This window comes from Pipistrellus kuhlii, unplaced genomic scaffold (genome assembly GCF_014108245.1).
Source record: "Pipistrellus kuhlii isolate mPipKuh1 unplaced genomic scaffold, mPipKuh1.p scaffold_m20_p_9, whole genome shotgun sequence".
Taxonomy (NCBI): Eukaryota; Metazoa; Chordata; class Mammalia; order Chiroptera; family Vespertilionidae; genus Pipistrellus; species Pipistrellus kuhlii.
This window is the reverse complement of record NW_023425595.1, coordinates 60533459-60554158: the sequence shown is the minus strand read 5'-3', so window position 1 is coordinate 60554158 and position 20700 is coordinate 60533459. Positions and strand designations below refer to the sequence as shown.

Sequence of the window (20700 nt, the reverse complement as noted above, 5' to 3'; positions counted from 1 at the left end):
ACATAGGAAAAAATCTGTAAAAACAGTAGAATGGAGCCCAGCCAGTGTTGCTCAGTGGTTAAGCATTGACCTATGAACTAGGACACGGTTCAATTCCTGGTCAGGGCACATGCCTGAGTTATAGGCTCAATCCCAGATAAGGGGTATGAAGGAGGCAGCCGATCCCATGATTCTCTGTCATCACTGATGTTTCTCTCTCCCGCTCTGAAGACAAAAAAAACTTATTTAAAAAACAAAATAGTGGAATGGAATACCTATTTGTTTTTAAAAACTTCCTTCTCAAGACTTATTATATTTCAATATAACGAATCAGTAATGTACAAAATGTATTAGGTGACCATGTAAAACAACATACATGGGAAAAGTATGTTCACAGTGCTTAGTCTCATACAAGAAACACTTTCCATGTCCTTCCCTGAAGACACCTGGTTTCCGTTTAACACTATTGGGTTAGACAAGGATTAACGACGACACAAGGGCATTCAGAGCTGGATCAGCAGTTTCAATGCCTAAAAGAAAATGCCCAACTATGAGATGGTCCTTCAACAAGTATTCCTGCGGCACCAGGCTTTGCTTGTGCACTGCAGCCTAAGGATTCAAAACGACACTTCTGAGGTTTGTGAAAAAAGTCTCTTGTTTTGAATACAGCAAGTGCATTCTTTTTAAAAACGTTATTTTTTATTGTTGACACTGCATTCTTTTATAGTTTGAGCTCTGAAGGCTGCGCTTATCTTTAATGAGACAGATATTCTTTACTTCTTATGCCTGAGGAAGGCTAAATGAAATAGGTGGAAAAATGCTTTACTAATGTTTGGCACAGATCGAACGTTAAGTATTGATATGTTTCTATATTGTTATAGTGGTCCCCTGTGAAACACTGGAGCCATCTAATATGGCTAATCATTGTGAAAACAAAAGGGAAACAGACCACCTTGTTATGCAGATATTGAAGGCTATAAATGCAAACCAGAGGCACTATGGCTCCAGGCCCCTCCTGATGGTCCTGGGCAGGATCCAGGTGAAATCAGACATACTGGAAGTTTCAGAGAAAGGGATACAGGCTGGGGGACTCTGAAGCCCCATTTTCTGGGGAAGAAGGGCTACCTGAAGCCTCACCAATGATACAAAATGATGCCAGGTTTCATGGAAAACACTGACATTTAGTCAGTCTGAAAAACTACAGAAAATGTTGGCAGCATCTTTTGAGAGAAAATATATACATACTAACTGTTCCTAAATAGAAACACTCCATGTGCTAAAACATAACCATCTTGATTTGCATGGATGCTCTGAAACCTAAGTGTACGGCTATGTGCTGGTCATTATGCCATTTGCTCACTCAGACTTGAGCATTGACCTGCTCTGATGCTAAGAGACAATAGAGGCATTTTCTGCCCAGTGACTTCATCTGTCAGGGCGACTGCCACATTTCACTGCAGGAAGAGAAGATCCCACCTTCTATTTAAAGAACTTCCATACAACGTGGGTAAACAGCAAACATGAGGAAGGTTCCACACAGGCTGAAACAGGATACTGACAGTATAAGTTGTTTCATATCCTTTCTTTCCCCTCGGCCCAAGCCCCCACATCCCCATCCCACAAAACCTCACCGGGAGAGAGCAGGAGGAAGGCAGGCCACACTGTGAATGGGGAATGGAAACATATAAGGAACCCGGGTTTCTAGGCCGATGGACCCACAGCCATCTCTGATCTTGTTATCAGAGAAAAAAGACCCTCCCTCATTTGTTTAAGAAACTGTAGTCAATTTTTCTGTTATTTGTAGCTACACACATCCTTAACCATAAACCAAAAACACTGGCAAAACTATACCAATATCAGAAAAAATACCTGATGGCAAAGATTACTAGCAACAAAGTTATTACATAATACCGTAGTAATAAAGGAACAATTCACAAGGAAGCTATACTAATTGTGATCTCAGTCTCCATATGAGGATTGCAAAAGATCACAGGATTTCTAGAATAAATGGACAGATGGAGCAGAAAACACGTGGTGAGACTTAGACTGGACAATGAACAATTACAAGCCTGATCTAATGGACATGGGAAAACCCTGCACAAAATTAGGGAAGAGAAAGTCTTTTCAAGAGCACAGGAAAGCCTGATGGAAGTAGCTGTGTGCTAGGCCTCAGAACAGATTTCAACGGACTTCAGATAACATACACTGACAATGTTATTACAATGGAGATACAGAGGTTTTAATTTAAAATGATTATTGCTGTTCACCAGCAAACCAATTAAAATGTTAAAAAAACAACCCCATTTGTAACAATAACAAAAACTAAACAACTCTAAAGAAAAAGGTAAAGCAAGAGATTTATAGAGAAGATGAATATTGAAAACCTGTAGTAAAGGGAATAAGAAAAGACCCAGGTGAAAGGAACAATGAACCATCTTCCTGGATGCAATACCCAATTAAGCTATAGTGCATTGCAACTCCCAGAAAAATTCTCAAAGGGCTTTTTATGGAACGTGAAAAGCTGACCCTAAAGTTAGCATGAAAAAAACAAAAGGCCAAGAATAGTTAAGCACTTTTGAAGAACAAAAGAGGAGGACCTTCCCCACCAGATATCAATACTTACTATAAAGCTACAGAAATCCAATCACTGTTGTACTGATACAGGCAAAGATAAAAAACAAAAACAAAAACAAAAACATAAAATATGTAACAGAAAAGTAAGTGTAAAGTGACACACACAAGAATGAATGTTAAAAGTGACATTATAAATCAATTCAACAAACAGTATTAGGGTATTTAGTTATTTATATGGGAAAAATAAAATAGTGTTTTTATCTCAAATCGCACACAGAAGTAAGCTGTAGATAGATCAAAGATTTAAATTTGAAAGGAAATATTATAAAACTTTTAGAAGAAATTATAGGAGACATTTACATCAGGATAGGAAATACTTCTTAAGGAAGATATGCAAGCACGTGCTATGTTAACCTGTTAACCGAGCGGGACGTATAAATATGTCAAACGTAAACAACAAAGGGAACAGGTAGTACCTATGAATACGTCCTGGAAATATATGTTGCGCCCTGAGAGGGACGGTATATATTTTTTGTAATCTTTGTTTGTAAAATTTATAATTTTTTAATTTGATGTTTCCATTTTTTTTTGTTGGTATTCTTTTCTATTTTTTTGAAATTTTGTATTTTCCTTTGTGCTTTATATATAAATAAATGAAAAAATATATATATCATTTACTTGAAGTATAAATAAAAAAATAATAATAATCTGAAATTACGTCCTCCGGGCGTGACATACTGACACGTCCTAGTGAAAGAGTACGTGCCCATTACAGGTTGCGTAATTAAAAAGGGAACTCCCCGGTTAACAGGTTAATTAAGGAAAAGACTGATACATTTGGGCACATAAAACTTATTTATGCAAAAGACTCCATGAACAAAATAAAAATGCCACAGACTGCCATAGGGAGAGGTCATTGCAACATAGAGCCCCAACCAAAAGGCTAGTCCTCATCTATTAAAAGGCGAAGTGAAAGTTTGACCAACCTACTGATTGTCCAACTGGCCTGTAGGTGTGACATGCACTGACCACCAGGGAGCAGACACTTAACACAGGAGCTGCTAAGCGACAGCAACTTTGCAGAGTGCCCTCTCGCACTCCAGGGCCTCTTGGGGGATGTCAGAGAGCAGGTTTCAGCCCGATCCCCGCAGGCAGGCCGAGGGATCCCACCTGCTGGAGGGACCCCACTCACTCCACAGATGCCCTTTGAACCCTGATGCTGCCCTGTGTGCAGCCGGCGGGGGAGGGACGGCAGGAGGTTGGCTCTGCGGGAGGTTGGCTCTGGGGGGTGTCCAGCCTGTCTCGCCCAGTCCTGCCTCGCTGGCCACCTTCTAATTAATTTCTTTTCAGTATGCACGAATCCATGCATCAGGGCACTAGTAACATATAAAGTACTCCCAACACAGGGAAGTTTTTTGTGTAACCAGTTGTTTTTTAAGGCAAAAATATGAGCAAATTCACATAAGAGGAAACCCAAATGACCAACAAACATGAAAAGATGCTCAGTAGTGAAGAAATGCAAATCAAAGCCAAAATGAGACACCGCTTCACACTCATCAGATTGGAAAAAATGAAGTTTGCAAACACCAGATGTTGCCAAGGATGTGTGAAAGCAAGAACTCATAGATTACAGGTGGGAGTGTGAACTGGGGTAACAATTCAGGAGAATAATTTGGCAAAACTTTATAAAGTTGAAGGCGTGTTTTCTCTAAAACTGTATTTCACATTTAGGTTGAAGAAACCCAACGGTACTTGAAAAGGTTTAATGCAGTTAGCAGCTGGCATTCACTCTTGGCCCAGCCTTAGATCTCACATGGGGGCAGGCTAAAGTCTTTTTTTCTTTTTCTTTCTTTTTTTCTTTTTTCTTTTTATATTTTATTGATTTTAGAGAGGAAGGGAGAGATAGAAACATCAATGATGAAAGAGAATCATTGATTGGCTGCCTCCTGCAGGCCACCACTGGGGATCGAGCCCTCAACCTGGCACATGCCCCTGGCCGGAATCGAACCTGGGATCCCTCAGTCCGCAGGCTGATGCTCTATCCATTGAGCCAAACCAGCTAGGGCCCAAAGTCTTCTCTCCTACAGGGAGAAGGAAAGGCAGACAAGTGGGGACTTGTAGGGTGGGTTCCTGAGTCTCCAATACTTTCCCAGCCAGTCTTTCCCTCGCCAGGCCAAAGAAATGAATGCTGACCTGGAAATCCCTGGAAGGGCTGCTGTGCCTTAGAATTCCTTGCCAGCCAAGGCCCATAATCACCCCTAGTCATTCCTATTAAAGGCCAAGTAGACAACTACCAACTGGGTCCAAACAGCAGATGGCACTTCCACAGACCAGGAGAGGCTGTGGGTGACTAACCTTCACCTAACCTTCCTGAGGTTGAAGGAAGGATGTGACTGAAGGATGCGCTGAAGGATGTGACTAATCACATGTGCTGGATACAATGTAAGGGGCAACTGAGGAGTTGTGATAACCAATTATAAAAACAGGATGTCAGAGTAAGCACAATGTACTCACTGGTGCAAAGTAACTATCTGCTGAGTGTTTACTAAAAAGGTTGGATGGTATTTAGAAACTGTAGCTTTAATTTCATATAAACAGAGAAGAAAAATCATACCTAGTTCTGTAGCCACTTTCAAGCTATAGCTGCACAAATTCAGGGTCATTTGTTCTCAGTACTAAAAAGAACTAATTCTAATTTTATGAATTCGCATGTTCCTTTGGGCCTCAAATTCTTTTTTAATTCAACCCTTTGGGAATAAGGATGTTCTACCTCAAGTGAGTCCTTTGCTAGGTGAATTTGTTGAAAGATATTGGCCACTTTTAATTAGTTAAGAAACCCGGGAGGTTTACTAAAAAGCATCCCTTCAACTACGCTGGCTCAGTGGAATCGGGCTCCCAGGGAAAATTCCAAATCCTCACTGCAAATGTTGAATTACTATTGATCAAAATGGGTAACACATGCTTCAGGGTTGCATGTGGTTCACCATTGGTTTTAATGGTAGCAAGTGACAAGAAACCTGCCAGCAGGTCTCTTTCTTAAAAGCCTTAATTTACTGTCATGTTTGGAACAGGGAAGTATATAAAATCCTGTTTTGCAATGGCCAGAGGAAGGCTCGTTTGAAGAAATAAATTGGTATATTTAGAGAGATTTTTAGGAAAGCCATTCATTATGTAAAAGGACTATTGGTATCTCTGGACAGCCATAAAGAATTAAGAAACAGAAAGTTCCTTTCTCTGTCTCCTGGTTCTCAACCCTTCTCTGCTGTTGCTCCTGCTCCTCTGTGCCTCTCACCCTTCTCTGCCTCAGTCTGGGGCCTGGGAGATGACCATTGCTCGGCTGGCTGGTTCCCAATGGCTTTAGGATCTGGGGGTAACTTCCCTTTGAAAGAGAGAATTACCAGCCTTACCTAATGTTGTGATATGGACTCTAACCCTGGGAATCCCCTGGCACTCCACATGCAAAACAGCTACGGTAGTAGAAATGATTAACAGGAAGGAACAAGGAGTCTGAGGATTCAGATAAATGACTGTAATGAAGAATGAAGGCCTCGGGTTGGCGAATGGTTGCTCTGATAACTTGGAAGAAAGGGAAACAGCAAAATGAGACTAAAACTGCAGTGCCATTCAAACCAACTCACTTTTCATCTCAAAGTGAAAAAAAAAAAAAAAAAAAAATCAACCCTATTCCTTTGGAGCCCCAGGGACGCGTGCCTCCTGTGAACTCACTGCTCAGCAAACCCTTTTCTTACCCAGGATTGCTGGGTATATCGGATGTGGTGAGAGTGCGTATGCCCCTTTCCCTACTTCACATCACCCACCCAGAGTCACCTTCCCGCGCTTTGGGAAGCTCTGCAAAAATGCACCAGGGCTCCCCAGCACGTTGCCATCTGCAGCTCTGCAGGATGGACATCGGCTGCTGCAAGAGTCCTGCCTCTTGATGACTCTGCTCGACTAATCAAACAGGCATCATGGGGCCCAAGGATAACCCTCACAAGGGAGAACCCTAGGCTGGGGCACCTCCTCCAGTCAGGCTGCTCCGCACTGCGGGCACTGCTGGCGGTAATCTTTGAAATCCTTCTGCAGCAGCTGACCTGGAAAGGCTGCCGGGCAGCCGCTGCAGGAGTCTCATTGATTTCATCATGGGGCCTTTTCTAATTTAACAGGATGGATCCGGGGGCAGATCAGATGGATTCCCGCTCCAGCTCGGTGGTAGCCTCGTTGCGGGAATTTAAGTGAGAAAAAGTACCTGGATGGCAAGGATAGACAGCTTCTCAGTTACTGGCAATAACAATCCAGCTTTCGGGAAAGACGGAGGAAGGGGAAGACAAAGAGAAGCGCAGGGCTGCAGTGTTACCTGCCCAGTGAGAATTATTCACAAAGGGAGGAGACCTTTTTCTGGAACACCAACAAATGAGAGAGGGCTCCCGAACGGAGACTCAGTATGACGCCACTGTAAGAAGCCACGGACGTTGGAAGAGGAATACTGAGAGACTCAGGAAGACACAAGGAATGTGACCTAGTTAACTATGAAGCTTTACTACCTCCACCAGGAGACTCTTCCCCCAAGACTCTCACCAGTGTTAGTTTGCATTATAACTGGTAAATAGTGCAAACTAATGCGCAAAATGGACATAATTGGAGAGCGCCCGAGCTGGGAATGGGAAACCTTCATATCCACATTTCTTTTTCCTGCTTAATCTTTTCCTGGCCTTTCTTACGGATCCTGGAGCCATGCATTTTCTACTGACCTTCCTGGTTTCACCCAGACCCAGAAACACACACACATTGTGGGGATCTCTGAACAACCTTCCACCTGCTCGTTCTCCAGCGAGGCTCCTGAGCGGAGAGGTGCTCTGTGGAGGACTAGGTCACTTTCCTTACTGCCGTGACCTGCTGGAAGAGACCTGCTGCAGAAGCGAAGGGCTGCTCTCGGGTAGAGTGTATGTGAAGCTCTTGGGAGACAAGGCACCAAGGTGGAGAACATGTGCTTACCTACACTGACAGTAAATCCGTGTTGGGGTCCGCCATGCTATGGGCCAAATTTTGGAGAACAACAGAGGGCCACCTGGGAAGGCACATGGGCATTTCTTTTAATTATTGTCAGCTGAACTCAGGGCGATAGGCAGAGCCACGCCCTGGGAACACATTTCCCCAAGATGGCAGACAGTACTGTCAGCTTGGCCTTCATATTATCCCAGGTGTCAGTAGGGGCAGGACTAGATATGTAAATCCAGGCATGCTAGGGCCTACTTAAGAATGCGAATTAGTTGGTGATACTTCCTGGTATTGGGGGTATAAAATAAATGCACTGGGAGGAGTCAGGTGGTCATTGTCCTGCCTCTCCATCAGAGAGGAAGGATGGCGTCCCACCTGGCTCCCAGCTTTAAATCTATTTCTGCATCTCCTTTCTTTCTATTATTTCTCAATCCCTGGCTGCCTCCACTTAGAACCGGTTCGTTCATCTCTCTTTCCATGCTGGACGCGGTAAAGGGAGATCCCTACCATATCTGGCCCCCGCCGCACCAGGCCTCCACAGAACAAAGAGGCTTTCTAACGTCAATGGCAACTTATTGCTGACTTATTTGTCACTGCAACTTCCCTAACAGATTTCTATAACTCACTGAATTATAATTTCAGACAATGAGATGGAATTAATTTGCAGAACAAGCTGTGAAGGGCTGCTGGAGTTTGGATTGGGGTAAGGAAGTCCCATTACTTATACCCAGGAACTCCCATTCAGCTTCAGAGACATGCAACCCCCTCTGAATTAGAGACTGAAAACCAAGGGAGGCTAAAATGAACAGTTTATCTTTGACAAACGTTAGACTTTCACTGTCATAACTTTTCATTATTACCCAAATTTATTTTGCCTCACATCTAATGGGATTACATTTAATTTATTCATATACACTACTATAACTAATTTGAAAACCATGCATATTCTTTTCTGTCTTCGACAGAAAAGCAATTCAATCAGTCAAAATAATATATTTGCTACATCTTTTATCAACACCACATATATTCCCACTAGAGAACTGAAGTATACTTGCTCAGTAATGTGCCATTAAATATCATCAATTATGGTTAATAGATTATAATGGCATATTTTGTAATGCAGAGAAAAATGCGGGGAAACACACGTTTTAATGTACTTTGGAACTTCCACATGGAAGCTCAATATTTGATATATCTAGGAAATATAATCTCATATTATATTTTCTTAAGTTATATACACACACATATCATTTACTAGGTTAATCACAGTACAGGAAAAGTTATTTCAGAATTATAACTGTTCTCTTCTAGTGTAAGGAGCAATAAAAAAAAGAAGAAACTTAAAAAAAAGGGAAGTAACTTATTATTAAAGGGAACCCCCTCTTTTTATTTTTCATGGCATTAAAAATAAAAGAACAAAGGATCTCTTTTCAATTATTTTATTTCCTCAATTTGATTTTGCTTTAGTTTTTGTTTTGAATTAACATATTACTTATAATGTTATACAGAACCTTAAAATCATAGGATTTTTACTTTTTTATATTCTAAAATTTATGTACTAAGTAATATATAATAAAAGAAAAGCTATTCATAAAAAGTCTTCCCATAAATCATCTAAAATGTAATTATAAAAATTAAACCTAGAATGGCTTATTTAATACTACTATCAATGAATATAATATTAGTGCTATTGCTACTAACTAGTACTACTACTAAATAGAGATGGCTTTGATGAGTAGGCCAATACAGTGAAAATATAGTCTTTGGAATCAGACATGATTTTAAGTATTTTCTTTACCACTTTTCTGTGTGACTTTGGCCAAGTTACTTATTCTGAACCTCAATTTTCTCACATGTAAAATGAAGATAATCCCACCAAGTTTATAGGGCCTTTGGGATTGAACAAGAGTACCTGGAGGCTTCAATAAACATTAATTCCTTCACTTTCTTGTGTCCCGTTAGCTTGCATTGGAATGAAAATAAAACCAATAAAATAGATCTTTAACAGCTTTAATCTCACCATTGATGGTAAATTGTGATTCTTAGAGCAATATGTTTGATGTATGGAAGTCAACTAAAGAGTTTTAGTTAAAAAAAAAATAGACCAAATTAATTGGGGACAAAAAAAGACAATTACTGTTTTGATAACTTTCTATATATCATCCTTTATTTAAATAAAAAACTAGACCTATAAGGTTGTTATACTCCCTACTGGAGGATTCAAGTATGACTGTAAAACTTGTATAAATTTAATGGGTCATTATGTTGAAAAGGACACAAGTTGTCAGGGTTTGTCAGTCAGTCAAATACCTACAATGTGAAAATATAAATAAAAAAATATCCTTTTAAATTAGAAAACTACATTTGACTCTTTAGTACCAAGTCCTTCAAGTTTAGATGTAGTTAGCTTAATATATTATAGAAAGTCAGGGTGCACTGGACATTAATCACAGAATAATAGTAATGCAGTTATAAAAATATTTATCAAACACTAAATTAATACACCCAGGTGCTCATTAAATATTTGTTGAATTAAAATTTTTCCTCAAATTTTAGGCCTCATTATTAAAACAGAGTTGGACATATGAAAATAGATTTTAATTACAAAGGATTCTTAGAAAAATGGCTTTAACATGCTCTTCGTTAATATATTTTCCATGTTAAATGACTATTGCAAAGAAATTCTTATAGCTTATGTCCCTGAGGCAGAGAAAGGCTTGCAGCTGGATATCACCTTCAATATGGAAACCAGACACCTGACTTTCTATCACTGTTGTCTAAGTGAAGTTCATATTGTATTTGAGAACCTACTAACTTCATGTGCTGACTCATGCCATCTAGAATTCTTTCTTTTACTTTCTACAATCTACTTACTAATATTGATTGACGCTATTTTGTCATTCTTGTAGTTTCTCAAATCTATTATCTCTGATTTCTTTTCCAAGATTACTTTGAGGCTAAGACTAGTTATCAGGATGCTCAGTACTGAACATACCACCAAAAAACGAAGTCCACGCTCCCCTGCTACAAACAGAAATTCCACCATTTGGCTCAAAGACCCTTCTGGGAGCAGGGAAGAAAGTTTAAGTGGGAAACACAGCTCCACCTCTGCACTAAACTGACTCTGCTTTTGTTTGTTTTAAATACTGGGCTTCCATGCAAGATTTGCAGGATTGTACTGCTTTAGAGAAAAAGAATGTCTAATAAATTATTTATTTAGGACAATGAAAACATCCAACATCAAAATTACAATGGAAGTCTTGACATGAAATACTTCCTATTAGCTTCCAGTTGGTTACAGACATAATAGCAGTTTGGCTTAGAGAGAGAATTTTCAGAATGGAAGAGGGTAAGGAAAAAGAAAATGAGAAAGATTTCTTTGACCTTATAATGTCCATAATTTGAAACCAAAGTTAATACTAGGAAGCACTTGTAGCTAATCCAGATCCTAGGGGGTGATCAATCTAAAAAAGCTGAAGAGAACTTATCTGTTAAGTAGATGTAAAAATGTCTTCAATAGTGACAAACTAGAAAGCATTGATTCTAATCACTTTTCCTTATCCTATCTAATAAAGAGGGAACATGCTAATTGAGCCTCACACCATCACAAAGATGGCGGCGCTCACAGCCAATAAGAAGAGGATATGCTAATTGACTGACCCACCCTCAAAGATGGCTGTGCCCACAGCCAATAAGGAGGGGGGATGCTGACTGCCCTGACCTCAAAGATGGAAGCACCCACAATCAGTATGGAGGGAATACGCTAATTGACTGTCACAGCCTATATATATCTTAAGTTTAATGGAATCACAAATGTGAAAGCTTGTAAGCTACTTAGAGAAAATAAAAATCTCAATATCATAGAATTTCATTTCAGAAATATTAATCATGCTTTATTTCTGTCTGTATCCAGAATATACATTTCATCATATATCTATATTATCAGGTACCTGCCTTAGTAAGGACAGAGGCCTATTTGCTGAATGACCAATTTGCTAAATTATTTTTTTTTTAAGAATTAAAATTAACTGCAGCTTTTTGTCAAGAATCATTAGTTCAGCTCCACTGAATGTAAATTTCATTCCTTTCATGTTTCAGAAACCAAGCACTTTTTGAATGCTTAACATTTAATATGCAAAAGTGTAGGGCTTTCTGTAAACGTACTTTACCCTCTTTTTTATTTTTATACACTATGTCCTCTTTGCTCCTATATCTAGCAATGAAACATCTGTCACAAATTATGCTAGACTATGTTCTGGGGATTTATCTCAAATTTTGCTCATTCAACAAATTTATCCAGAGCTTCTATTAAGGTAACACATTTGAAATAGGATAGTAAATAAGTCAAAACTAGATGTATGCTTCCCCAAGGTAATACAGGATCCCTGCAATTTTAGGACCCTCAGCTGCATACTCTATCTATGTAGCTTGTCCCTTTGCTATTTTGGAGTCATCCAGATCTTAATCATGTCTCCTTTATGAAACTGTAGCTATCATCACTGAAAACTGATGATATAAACTGCAATGAAAATAAAATGGGCTTCTAAATTGTTTCTGTTAAATAAGGAATAACTAGGTTTTTTTTACAGTAGTTACTATATTCTGGTTCTTTAAGATAATAACTTAATTTACTCAGCACCTATGCTATGCCTATTAATTATCTCTAATTTTAATAAGAAACCTGCAATATAAAAATGTCCCCTTTTTATAATTTTGCAAATAGAGGCTAGGGAGTATAAACAACTTAGATTTCTGTAGAGAATTAATTACATTTTTTAAAAAGTCTATTGTGCTAATTTTAATAAAAATGCCTTGCTTTCCTACTTTTAATTTATATCTAAAGAATTATTTATATCAGTTCCATGGCTCACATTTAAATGAAATTAAAATATATTCATCTTATATAAGGAATATATCTGAGAGATCAAGGAAGGAAATAAAACCCATCCCCACACTTACTTATGATTTATTACAATATGTACAATTTATATTTTTTATTATAAGGTTTGCTAAACTTATGAGTAGGAAATTAATTTCATAAGTAAAAGCATGTCATATTTTATGCAACATGAAATGGTGAAATCTCTCTGTATCTTTGTTAAATTAAGATTCTGAATTTGAAGTAGATATGCATTTTTAAACAACTTTGCTACTTTAAGTAGATCTTATAAATGGCAGAATGTAAACTGTCTTCTATGAGTTTTTAGGAGTCCTGGTACTTTCATAGTTACGGATGTGGTATGTTTTATTGTGACTGACAGTAAAATACGGCTATAATAAGATTTCCTGTCGCATTGCTCAGTCCTGGAATGCCTGTAGCACTTCCACTAAGTGTCAAAGTAAATGACAGAGAGAAGGTCGAATCTACACCGTCCATGTTGACAGCAAGAGACAGGATTGTGCAGAAGTGTGGGGTATAGGTTTGTTTTCATAACTACATAAGAAGAGATCTGAAATGCCTTAATTATGCCATCTTTTTTTTTTTTTTACATTAGAGTTTTTCTATAAAAAAATTTCACCATATGGGATAAGCGTTGTTTAGAGTGTTCGGTCAATTTTCAGTTGTTCAAGGACTTTTCATTACCATTGAGAACTAGGTTTTGGTCCTGTGACTCGACATCAGGCTGACCCAACTGTGCCATCATTTATCTTGATGATACCCATCTTAAAAATTCATTTCCAGGTTTTATAAATCTAAGGCTCTCTTTCTCCTCCAAGACCTGCATTTACTTCCAATGCCAAATCCCCTACTTGGGCCTTTCTTGTCTCCTCCTTCAGAACTTTGCTTCAAAAATTTAACTCATATGTCAGTTCCTCTCCTGTGGAGACTTTCCCGTCCCCTCAGCTTGTAATTTCATTCTTAAAAATAAAACAAAATCTTTCCCCAACCCCTCTTCTTCCTCTTTCTTCCCTTCCTCTGTCAACACCTATCTATCTATCTATCTATCTATCTATCTATCTATCTATCTATCACCTATCATCTAAAACCCTAATATGCAAATAGACTGAACAGCAGAACAATGGAATAACTGGTTGTTATGATGTGTGCTGACCACCAGGGAGCACGTGCAGAATATGGTGGCAGAGCGCGGAACATGGCAGGCGTCTGCCACGGCGGGATAGCAGAGCAAGTGAGCGGGGGCCCTAAACCAAGGCAGGGCACAGGTCACTGTCATTGGGGTGAGCCTCTGGTGGTGACTGAAAATCCTTTGCTCCCGTGCACTGCCCCACTCGCACCTGCTGCCAGCGCTCAGCACTGGCCCTGATCACTCAGCGCTGTCAGCAGGTTTGAGCAGCGGCTGCGGGCCCCAATAGCCCCACAGGAGCAGGGGGAGGTGGAGAAGCCCAGAGGGGCAATCAGGGCTGGCAACCGCCACTTCCACCCGCTGCTGGCGCTCATCAGTGATCACTGTGATGTCAGCAGGTGCAAGCGGGGCCTGGTGCCATTAGTGCCTGGAAGCAGCGGCGGCGGCGGGAGCGAGGCTTCCGGCAGACAGTACCAGGGGCCGAAGCGGGAGGGGCTGGCTGGGACACGGAGGATGGGCTGAGACCCACCTCTATGCCCACCACAGCTTCTCAGCCCACAGTTCCTTTCAAGGTGCATGAACTGGTGCACTGGGCCCCTAGTTCTAGAATAAAAGTCTAGCGCTATTCCTTCATTTCTTGACATCCTATAATTGGGCTTCTATCTTTAATATCATATGGCATTCCTGAAGACAAGGACTTCCTGGCTGTTATGTCCTCCTCCTGTTAATGAGATATTTTGAATTGTTCCTTTCAATAAAAAGTATTAAAAATGAATGTAAAGACTTTGAAGTCAGACATTTTTGGATTGATACTATATTCTGCCTTGGGCAAGTAATTTAAATCCTGCAAGTTTCATCTGCTTATAAATGCAAGTAAGGTAATATAGCTTTCACCTATAAAGGTTATTTGAACAAGTTGATCCTTCTTACACCTTTGAACTTGTCATTACCTACTAAAAACAGTGGTTCTCAAATTTCAGTGTGCATTATTAATGCGTACTGCTTACAAAAGGAGATGTCTACACCTTGATCTGGACTTGACAGGTCTGTGTGTGGACTTGGTAGGTCTTAGAACAACAATGTGCAATAGGTGCTTGCTACATGTGGCTACTGAGCACATGCAGTATTGAAAGTCTGAAATGAGGTGTGCTGTGAGGGTAAGGTGCCCAATATGAAGACATATGAAAGGAACAATTCAAAATATCTCATTAACAATTTCTAATTGATTAAATACTACAGTGATATTTTGGCTAATATTAGGCTAAACAAAATTTATTATTTACATTCATTTTACCTGTTTCTTTTTTAAAAATTACTTTTAATCCTCATGAAAGGATATTTTTTCCATTGATTTTTAGAGAGAATGGAAGGGAGTATGGGGGAGGGACTGAGGAAGGTACCAGAAAATTTAAAATGACACATGTGCCACACATTACATTTCCATTGGACATCACTGTCCTAGAACGTGTTTTATGTATTTTGAAAACTTATCGTTATTGTTGAAATTTTTAACAAGTTCTCAGATTACCTTTTGAGAAATAATATATAAAATTATAAGCTCTATAAAAGAATAACTAATGCCTTCATATACTTTATGTCCTCAGTGTTCTGAACATTGTGGGCAGTTATCTATATGGTACTAATTGAATTTAGATGCACTTTAAATTTTAAGCCATCAAAATTTATAAAAATATTTCATTAGAAGTTCTGCATTTGTTTTTCCCCTCTCAGTTCCTAAATAATTACTTTTGAATTACAACTCTCAGATAAAATAAAAATTGAAACTATTTGTTCCCAAATCATAAAGATAGTTTATTTTCTAAAAGAACTGTTTTTTTTTTCTTTTCTTCTTTTTTAAAAAAATATATTTTTATTGATTTCAGAGATGAAGGGAGAGTGAGAGAGATAGAAACATCAATGATGAGAGAGAATCATTGATCTGCTACCTCCTGCACACTGGGGATCAAGCCCACAACCCGAGCATGTGCTCTGACAGAATCAAACCCAGGACCCTTCAGTCCACAGGTCGATGCTCTATCCACTGAGCCAAACCAGCTAGGGCAGAACTGTGTTTTTTTTCCTATGGTTATTTGATTTCATGTAGAAATAGGCTATTTAGATTCCAAAATTGTTGACTATTATTGCACTCAAATTCTTCATTTAAAACTAGTGGTTAACACTAAGCCAGAAACAAATGCTAATTTTTATAGCATAGTAATAGGGCCAGAAAAGAAAAAAGAGAGAGAGAGACATATCTGAGGAAGGAGATCTCTATTTAGGGACAAATGGGGTGAAAATGGATCATTAAAAGAGATAGATCATTAAAAGAGATACAATTAGAAATATGTAAGCTAATGTTAGGATGCAGAATAAAGTTGACTTTAATAACTGTCAGAAGAGAAACAGTCACAAAATTAGAAATACCTTTTAAAGATGTCTTGGTAGCAATCACTGACGATTTCCCCACTTACCTCATCGCCACGTTGCTGCCATCAATAACGATAGGTCTCAGGTTTTCTCCGTCATCGCTTACAATCTCTTGCATTGGAGAATCGGACCGCTGAGATTCCAGTGAAGACGTCTCCCGCATTATACTGTTAACTGTACTAACTGTTTGTTCAGCCTCATTTTTATTTCCAAGTTTGACAAGTTCTCCCAAAATATCATTGATTAAAGCGTCGGTACCAAGTTTGTTCAGCACAAGCTGAACCTGTTCTTCGGAATAACCTAACTTCAGTGCAAACTCCAGTTTTGTTTGGTATTCTCGCACCACATCGGGAGGTTTCTTCACTTCCTTGGATGCAGTCTGGGGCTCTTCGGGTTTCAAGTCTTGTGAGATTTCACTGCCTTTGAGGACATGAGGCTCTAAACAGGGAGACCTACATAGTTGTCTGTGAGTCTTGGTTAATAAGCATGGCTCTACTGAAATGCTACTCAATTGTTCGGACTCATGATCAGAGTTTGTGCTTTCTTCCGAGTCACCAGAGCTCGCATTCTCTTCCGACACCTCCTTTCCTTCCTTCCCGGAATTAACTCTATCCATTGTTGGTTTTTCTACCATTGACCAAGGTACAGATGTGCTGAAATGTGGGTCAGTGCTCTCCACACAAAGGTGGCCTAGGTCGTGCTCCAGGTGATCCTTCAAGCCCATGAAGCTGTTCCGTGTACTTGACTCCACTTTGCTGCTTTTCCTGTATTCCTGAATGCAAAGCACCCCGTATTCCTAGAGAAGAATGTAAGATATTTAGAATTTAATATGTATTTCATTTGTCTCAATATATAAGTTGAAAGAGAATTACCAAACTATAAATACCTATGTTCGTTATGGTAAGCCTATAGCCTCTCATCCCTCACCACCCTTGCCAAGATAGCCTTGTTTTGCAAACCAAGTGAGAAATTAGAAAGGCCATGTGACCCCTCCAAGGTAACAAAGTAGTAAGTAGTGAATTGCATTTTTTACCAATTTTTGTCCGATTCTAAAACTCCCATTTTCTCACTAAATCATGCTGCTTCTCAACCATAATGGAAGAGATTTTTTTCAACTGTTAGGAAAGGCCTATGTGTGTTTCTAAAGCGACATATAGAAGACTATCAAAAAGCATGTTTTAGATATGCTTTGACAGTTTATGTACATTTAAAAAAGCAACTCATAAAAATTGTAAAGAAAGAAAAACACTAACTTATGATTGTAAAAGTATCATTAATTATAAAATTAATCATTTAAACAACAATCTAAAGACATTTCAAAAATGATTCCTGTACTGAGTTGAAAGAACAAAGATTCAGCAACAGCCAGTAAGAAATTAAATAATTATAAAGTCAACTGTAATCCATTTAAGAGATAGTTTTCCCTGGTTATCTTATTTTGTAAACATTAAACACAGTAACAGAACATAATTTTTAGTGTTATGCTGCCCTTATTTAGCGCCAGGAACACTGGAGTCTATTTCATTCCAGGAAGTGGGGAAAAGCTCTTTTAGTCTATACACATTTATAGAAAGCAGAGAAAATATTTCACATAAAATTAGCAGTAGCCCTGCCCAGTTTTCTCAATGGTTAGAGCACCAGCCTTCAGACTGAAGGGCCGTCGGCTCGATTCCTGGTCAAGGGCCCGTACTTGCTTGCAGGCTCCCCAGCCTTAGTAGGGACACACGGAGGAGGTGACCAATCAATGTGTCTCACCTCAGTGTTTCTCTCTCTCTCCCCCTCATTCTTTCTTCTCTCCCACTTGCTCTAGAAATCAATGGGGAAAATATCCTCGGGTGAAAATTAAAAAAAAAAAAAAAATCAGCAAATCATTATGGATGTTGAACAAATGTTAATGTCTTCAATTTTATAGGAGAAAATGTTTCTATATCATATCAGATAACTCATTAACCATTACCTGCATTTAATTAAAAAGTCATCTTTTCTCTTGCTTTCCCCCTATAAAATTGCTTTTACTGTTTAAAATGCTTCTGCTGCTTTACCATTCTCCTTAGACTCTACTGGGAGTAATTGTTACTTCTCAACCAGGAACAGGTTAGCAAAATAAAATTATTTTCTCTTGAGCTTCATTGGAAGAATTGTGTTTACTTATTAAGGCAATCCCAGTGTATATCCATGGATATTGTAAGCCAGTGGCAGCAGAATTTGAGACTGTCATAAAACATCTATTTATATAACCTAAAAAAAGATATTGGGAAAACATTTAATTCTAAAGCTCTTGAACATCTTATTTACACTAGAAAGGAACTATTATATAAACGTTGAAAGAAAATGCTAAGTGATTTTTCTAAGTCGCACACTGAACACATACTTCGTGAACTTATTAATGCAAAATATTGCTACACAATGAAATAAATTATATTCAGGATGGTAAATACTAAAGAGAATATGGGAATCTTTCACCTGATGCAATACACTTAACTTCCCTTCAGTGTAGAACTCCTACATACTTATACAGGAGTTTTTTCACATTTTATCTCTTGAGAAGACAGATACTTTAATATCACGGTTCTAGTAATGTAGCACTCATCAAACTCTCCTGGCTCTTGAACGTACACCTGATAAAAATATTCCTTAGGAGAGTTCCATAGACATGTGCACGAGGATGAGGCTGTCACCGTGTCAGTTTTTGTTTTCTACTAATATGGATATTCATGAGCCAAATTATTTAGAATTAATGAAACTTTGGAACCAAATCTTTACACCCACTGATTTATTAACTACTGTAATACACTGACACCATAATGCAAGTAACAAATCACAACAGCATCCTAATAAAAGGATATAGTTAAAAGAAAAATCTGCACTGTGACCTTCGTAGAGCTCCCACCAAAAGTATTTTAAAAAAGGAAAACCTATTGGAAGCTGGGCTGCCTGGCAACCAGAAGCTGGTTGCTAAGCTGCACTCTTTTAACATGCCATCATGAATGCTAGCACAGTGAAAGAATAATTTGGTATGAACAAAAGCCTATAAAAGAGACTGGGACTTAAGAGCGTCTGGTTTACCCTCGGAGAACAATGCAGCTGCCAAACCAATCTGGAAGCTCCGACATCATTGTTCTGTAAACCCCACAATCTGCTCTGCCTGCAGGAAGTGTAGTTAATGGGCAACATTTTTTATCTCCCCTGAAAACTTTGGGTTTCGCCTAAGTGCTGTTGTGAGATAATTCTTCAAGATCATAATTCACTGACCAAATCTCTGAATTGAACTAGAAATTATAATTTTAATTTTGAGCAGAAGCGTTTTTGTTATGGATTGTTTCAAACAAGATAAATACTTATGAAATATGCAGCCAGTGGGGGAAAATTAGAATGCAATGTTATGTTTACAGCATAAATAAAATTGTTAATTTTTACATTTTTCAAAGAAACAAAACCAGATACTGTACTTTTTAAACTGAAAATTAGTCACCATAAAAAAGTACTTAAGCCTTCAGTCTAATAAAAAAAAATACTGATTACATTATGTAAATCTGCTAAGTAATTATATGGCTATAATACAGAGAGAAAAAATGAGATTATCAGTTGTTTGCTTCTTACAATATTAAACCAGATAAAACTCATTTGCATATGAATGCATTTAATGAATACAATACACCTTTAACTTGTGATAAATCATGTGATTTATATATACTACTTATATCAAAAGTTTAAAAAAATTGGACTAATATATATATTTTTAAAACACATATGTATTGATTTCAGAGAGAAAAGAAGAGGGAAAGAGAGACAGACAGAAGAGGGAAAGAGAGAGAATCATTGACTGGATGCCTCCTGCATGCTCTACACTGGGGATCCATCCCACAACCCAAGCATATGTCCCAACCGGGAATTGAACCATGACCTCTTGGTTCATAGGTTGGATGCTCAACCACTGAGCCACGCAGGCCAGGTGGACAGATATGATTTTTAATATTAAGGGTAAATGTAAGCTTGATGTAACCTACTTAAAAAAGCCTTTTTATTTTGTTGCAAAATAAGTTTTCTTCTAAAAGATTTTGGTTTAACTTTTTTTTTTCCACACTGACAGACCTCTCTTCATTGGTTACCTCAGAGAAAGTTATTCAATATCATCTTAAACAGTTATATCATTTTTAGTACATATTAACCAATAGACTAAATATGAAATATATAGTACAAATAAGGTCAACTGAGTTCATTTGCCAGGCCTATAAACTGCATATATTCTCTCTGAATAATATAAATCTAAAATAATCTGACTTGTATTGAGCTGGATGGTAAAGATTTGTGTTTTGCTTTTTTAAAACTTTAACCTTTAAAATGCTTCCTTACCCACTTGAAATTAGTAAAGGATTGCCCTAACTTAATATGGCACTTAAAAAAAAAAAAAAGAATTTGGCAATATTTTAAAATCTTTCAATAAAAACTTAAATGCTAAGATTTAAAATCTGATAAAAATATTTTCATCTGCTGCAGTATTTGTCAATCTAATGCAATATGTAAAAATTACAAGTATTTAAAGGAAACTTTTTAAAAAATATATTTTATTGATTTTTCACATAGAGGAAGAGAGAGGGATAGAGAGTTAGAAACATCGATGAGAGAGAATCATCCATCAGCTGCCTCTTGCACACCCCCTACTGAGGATGTGCCCACAACCAAGGTACATGCCCTTGAC

General features: G+C 38.3%; 1 protein-coding gene across 4 annotated transcripts in view; it reads right to left on the bottom strand.

Moving 5' to 3' along the window:
* Positions 1-20700, bottom strand: part of ZC3H12C (zinc finger CCCH-type containing 12C) — a 62488-nt gene that overhangs the window by 13048 nt on the left and 28740 nt on the right. For all 4 annotated transcript variants that reach the window (XM_036428295.2, XM_036428294.2, XM_036428296.2 and 1 more), the window contains one exon: positions 16046-16797. In XM_036428295.2, coding sequence (XP_036284188.1) covers positions 16046-16725 — 680 coding nt within the window. In that variant the 5' untranslated portion in view covers positions 16726-16797. The remainder of the gene's footprint in view (positions 1-16045; positions 16798-20700) is intronic.